Source organism: Staurois parvus, unplaced genomic scaffold (assembly GCF_062004578.1).
Source record: "Staurois parvus isolate SC_StPar_1 unplaced genomic scaffold, SC_StPar_1.0 ptg000157l, whole genome shotgun sequence".
Lineage (NCBI taxonomy): Eukaryota > Metazoa > Chordata > Amphibia > Anura > Ranidae > Staurois > Staurois parvus.
The window spans coordinates 1036902-1042901 of NW_028317953.1; the positions used below are offsets into that span (position 1 = coordinate 1036902).

Sequence of the window (6000 nt, forward strand, 5' to 3'; positions counted from 1 at the left end):
CCCAGAGCTGGAGAATCAGAGGGACCGCAAACTAAGCAGCGATAATTTACCTCTGCTTAGTAAACTGATCTTTTACTGTAATCTCGCAAGATTATAGTAAAATCAGCCATTTTCCAGCATTTGTAGACCGTTCTCCAGCATTTGTAGACCGTTCTCCCTTCATTCGGAGAACTGCTTCATAAAAGCCATTCACAGGAGAGTTGTGTTCTCCGAGAATGCCGGAGAACTGAGCAGTGATCATTTATCGCTGGTTCATAAACGGACACCTATTTCCGGCTGGAGCGCACTTTAAAGGAAACCTGTGCTATAAGAACTTTTTGAAGCAGTTATTGCTGACTATCTCCTGTGAATATATGTCTTTCTCTGGCTTTGATATTGTCTGAATTGCCAAGCTAGAACAAGTGTGCAGGAAATGGAGTGGGCAATGGCAATCCGTACTGGCTTCCTTTTTTTTTTAAGACTTGTTCACTCAAGATGTGTGGTCTTACAGGTTATTTCTCTTGCCTGAGTTTGAAGAATGTCTTTTAGTGAGGCCAAAGTTTGACACTGTGGTATATTGGGAAATTTCTTTTGCATGCTGTACAGACATGCTTTTATTTTTTCAACATCATGTAAATGTAAAAAAACTACGCAATGCAACATGCTTGCATACATTCTGGTGTGGTCGGACTTGAGAATGTCGCAAAGAATAGAATTAAAATTTTTGTTTTGAAAAATCTGTGATCACAGAAGTAAAGGTTTAGCGATTATCCCTTCTCTAAAGATTTCGGAGCTGTTGCATAACCTGTTAAATAAGCAAACTAATGGATGCTCTATTTTTTTCTTCTTTTACTTTTCTGTTAGGATCCAAATATGAAAGTCCCAATTACCATTATAAACAGCAATACAAGTGGAAATGCTCAGTCTGGTTCATATGATCAGAATGGTCAAGAAATGACTCAAATCAGGCATCAACAGATGAATGCATCAAAAATGACAGACCACCACCTAAAATCAGGTGGGGGCATGGGTACTCTACAGTCTATGGGAGGCATGGGTACTCTACAGTCTATGGGAGGAGGACATCAAAGATTTGACTCCAGCAGACAAACCTATTCAGAGTGGCAAAGTTTTATGAACACTCACCTTGGAGATGTAAGTACACTTGTGCATAGCGGATCAGGTGTCTCTGATAAAATATTGTAATGTAAGAACTGAAGTAATTTGACATTGAAGCCATTATAATCTTGCTAGAAGTTTGATAGGCTATAATTTTTTTTTTTTTTTTTTGGGATTGCTGGAAGGATGAATAATTTTATGCATATTTTTTTTTTATTTGCATTAACAAAACGTCCTTTAATTGTCACTTTTCCAAATATATTGCATGGACATTATGCCATTTATCCAAAACTGATGTTTTTATTTTGGATATCTACTGGCATCTTGAACAACCTAATAGTTTTCTATATACAGGACTTGTGATATCTGTCTACTATCTGCTTCTAAGCTCCCATCTTGTTTCATACTGTTGGATTTCCCATTCTTTTTATAATAAAGAATACAACAGGAGGAATAAGAGTTCAAGGCTAAAGAGTGGATCTTAGAACTATGATGTGAAAATCCCAGTAGGTGATGACATTTGCAAACACCTTGCTAAAACAGCCTTTAGTGTTCTGATTTACTGACTGTTTCTGAGGTTTTTCTGGGCAGGTTCAACTTTTTTTTTCTTCACTTTCATTTGAACGCTTAGGCAGTGAAAGTATAAATTCTGTGATTTTGAGCAACTTTTTTTTTTTCCCCTTGTGACTGTACGTATACTTTCATTCTATACATTCACCTGCTACTTTATTAGGTACACCTGTTCGATTGCTTGGTAACACAAATTGCTAATCAGCCAATCACGTGGCAGCAACTCAATGCATTTAGGCATGTAGATGTGGTGAAGAGGACTTGCTGAAGTTTAAACTGAGCAACAGAATAGGGAAGAAAGGGGATTTAGGTGACTTTGAACATAACATAGTTGTTGGTGCCAGATGGGCTCGTCTGAGTAGTTCAAAAACTGTTAATCTGCTGGGATTTTCATGCACAACCATCTCTAGAGTTTACAGAGAATGGTCCGAAAAAGCAAAAATATCCAGTGAGCAGCATTTGTATGGATGATGATGCCTTGTTGATGTCAGAGGAGAATAGGCAGATTGGCTGCTGCGATGTTCAAATGGTAGGGTCAGAATTTGGTGAAAACCACATGAAAGCATGGATCTGTCTTGCCTTGTATCAGCGGTTTAGACTGGTGGCGGTGTAATGGTGTGGGGGAAATATTTTTTTGGCACTTGTGTACCTAATAATAATAAAGTGGCTGGTGTATGTAGACCTTCATTGCTCCAGAATGTATTTTCATGCCTTGCTCATTTGTGATAATGACACCATTTTTATTTTGTGACATCAGTTGTATCAGAAGTGATTAGTGATCTCATGACCCGTGTTCTTTCTATATAGAATATTTTAAGAGTTTGTTTAACCCCACTTATTTATCCTTGCAGAAATTGTATATGTATGGACAAAATGAGGAAACTCAGCATGGTGAGGATTATGTTGTCCCATACAATTATGAAGGAAGAGGATCAGCAGCTGGTTCTGTAGGTTGTTGTAGTGAACTTCGAGGAGATGATGATAGGATGGACTTTTTGAATAATCTGGAACCAAAATTCAGGACATTAGCAGAAGTTTGTGCAAAAAAATGAGTGTTTTATCAGCAGACTGTCTTTATCATGTGCTTAGTCGCCTTTTTTTTAGTATCTCATTTTAAGCAGAAATTCACTCAGTCACTTGTAAAATAGATTACTGCCTACAGAAAAAGAATCAAATGAAATCCCCTAATAGTGTTTTTCCTTGTATTGACAGTACTTGAAGGGTAAAGCTAATCATAATTGTCATGTTATTTTCCAGCAAGTTCATATTCAATACTGCTGCTTATCAAATCTCATGTTTTGAAACCCCAAATGTTGGTTTTTTTGCAAACCTCTGTCCGTTTCCAAATATTCATGGAATCCCAAAAGCTTTGGTACCCAATGAACTTAATATTCCCAATACGGAGACCCAAAAAGATTTTGGGACCACTAAAAGATCCATGCCCAACTTTGTTCTAAGACAACTATTTTGGATGCCTTATGCTGATGCTACGTTAATTTGAAATTGCGAAACCCATTTTGTTTGTGTGTTTTTATATATGCAATTTTATTCTGATCATGGCACAGTATCAAATTTTATTAAAAATTTTTTTTAAAGGGAGTTCATATTCCCATTGAAGTTACTATGAATATGACCATAAAGGATGCAACAATTTTTTTTTTTAACTATTTTCAAACCATTGCTCTTGCAACATCACTATTTATATGCAGTAAAAAATAATAGTGCAAAATCCAATTGTTGTAAGGAAGTGTTCAATATTACTATATGGTATAAAAAAATTTTTTTTTGTTTTGTTTTGCAAAGCTTGTCTTAGGAACTTAAGGTTCTATGTTGTGTTTTTTTTTTTTTTTTTTTTTTGTGGTTCTTTATGCCTTTTTATGTTAGTAGTCCATGTTATTAGGATGAGATCTGCACCTTGTTTTTGTATATAATATTTTGTTTTCCCCCGCAAGAATCTATGCTTACAGCATACAGCTGCTAAACAAAGCAAAATATTAATAACTCTTAAAAATTAATGCAAAAAGATTTTTGTCACATAATTCTAGGCTACACTGCGACCGTTTGATTAGGTTTTAACCTCCCTAGCGGTCTGATTATGTCCATATTTCTGTGCTCAAAGCGGTACCTTTTTTTTGCATGGAAATATGTATTTTCTTTTATTGTAGGCCTGTAATTCTTAGGAATAACTCACTGAAATCTGTCTGAACAAGAGTCTAGTAAATATCCCGGGTAGGATAAAATTTGAAACACTAAATCCTAAATTTATAATTTAATCATAAAAAATAATATAATACATTTAATTCAATAATATAATCAAACCAAAAACACTGAAATTTGAAATATAGCGCCAAGTTCGCACATCACTGATCTTAGTCGCAAAATCGTTTTCAGTGTCTGACAAATTTCCCCATGAATCATCACTCAATTCTGCAAGTGGTTCTGATTTACTATCGCTGTTCTCTAGCTGGTCTAAAACCGCTTTTGACCTAAAGGGACACTTTTTGGACGCCATGGACATTTCTCAGTTTCCAGGCAGAAAGCACAGTAAAAATGTAGGCAGGGCACAGGACAAAGCATTTGGGCCAAAATGTATGTGAAATGCTTTGATACAGTAATGTTTTACTACGTGATTTTAGTGAATGTCACTTTTTGTCATTTTCAAATTTCCTGCTGTTCCGTCCCCCATACGTCTCGACGCTTGCAGGGGACGGAACCCAGATGACAGATGCCGGCATCCGCCGGATTACATTGCCAGGGACACTGCAGAAGGGACATCGCGGGAGTGCAGGACAAGGTAAGTGCAAGAGGGATCGCAGAGCAGTGCCGCATGGTAAGCCCGAGTGTAGCTCGGGGTTACCGCTTGTGGCAATGAAACTACTCCGAGCTACACTCGGGAACACCGCCAGGGAGGTTAATCTAGTTTCTATATAGCATTCACATGTCCAAACCATAACTCTTGGTGAAAGTGCGGGTGAGGGGGCTTATATGCCTTTTTTATTTGCCATTCAAAATTAAACATTCGGCTAATTCCAACTTGCACTAGCTTTTTGTTAAGTTAGTACAAGCATATACTGTAACTAGCCTATTGTGGCAATGACAAGATGGAGTAACTTTTAATTTAAGAGCTAATTCATTCCTTTCCCAAATGACAGACGGATATATAATTATGTGGTGTGTTTTTTTTTTTTTGTTTTTTTTTTTTAACAAGGTAAATTGCACTGATATTTAAATATGTACTTTTTTAAAAAAAAAAATATATAAAGTGGTGTGTTTTATTTCTAAATTGTTAGGTACTTATTTTGTGTTGTCTTGTGTTCTCTAAAGCCAGAAAGTGTACAATAGTCTGTTGTGTATAAAATGCCTTTTTGTAGATGCACATAAAACACCACTTTAAAATGTACAGATTTTTTTTCTTAAATATTTTTATAAGAATATGCTTTTTGCATTACAATTGCTTTTCATAGACCTATCCACCAAATATAATACTGTATAATATGTACAAACTATTTCCAGATACTTTTTTACTGCTTCCTTTATGGCTCATGATACCTATAAGGATAGCTTTTAAAGTAAAATGCCTTTGTTTCTGAAAATACTGAATCTCTAGTAGGAATAGGTTACAAAGAATACCTAAAACTGCAAATTGTATTTTCTTTGAAAATATAGATTTTAGTCATTTTTAAAGGACTATGGAAGCTAAAGAACTGTTTTTAAAGGTGCAAGCTCTTGGACTGTCATCCTTATTCTTGCTTCAATATCTGGAGAATCTTTAACTAGAAGCAAGTATTCTGGTCAGGTCACAAAGATAATAGGTTCCTTTAATACTATAGCAATTAAATAAATATTTTATTGATCATGCAGAGTTGGCAAATATCTGGAAATACCAAATTTCTGTGCTTCAGTGGGTACAGCTCTACAGTATTTTTAAATAAAAGTGAAACATTTAAAACCATGTTTGTGTTTGTTTTTTTTCTTTTTTTTGTTTGCTGGGGGGATTGAGTCTATAGTACAGTTCATTTTAGATCTATATACATATTGAAACCAGATACTTTGACACATTTTGTCTCTTGCAGAACAAGGCCCCATTTCAATACACTAAGGAATGACACTGTCCTTATCCGGTCATATGTCTGTTCATAGATTATGTGGTCTATTTATAAAAAAAAAAATTTTTTTTTTTTATTTCCTTTTTCCACAAGCACTCACGTAGTCATCACAACTTCTGTCCATATTTTCCCATAAGGTTGATTTTTTTTTTTTACGATAGTCTGTTCCATTTAGTGGCCATAATACCTATATTATTGCTATTATATGGAGGCAAACATCGTAGAA

The 6000-nt window shown here is 35.4% G+C and overlaps 1 protein-coding gene across 1 annotated transcript in view; it reads left to right on the top strand.

Annotated features, from left to right (window-relative positions):
* The window catches only part of DSC2 (desmocollin 2), a 42263-nt gene extending 36643 nt beyond the window's left edge, over nt 1-5620 (top strand). The window contains exons 15-16 of the mRNA XM_089675698.1: nt 844-1134; nt 2520-5620. Of these exons, the coding sequence (XP_089531824.1) occupies nt 844-1134; nt 2520-2720 (492 nt within the window). The 3' untranslated portion in view covers nt 2721-5620. The remainder of the gene's footprint in view (nt 1-843; nt 1135-2519) is intronic.
* The last annotated feature ends 380 nt before the right edge of the window (nt 5621-6000 follow it).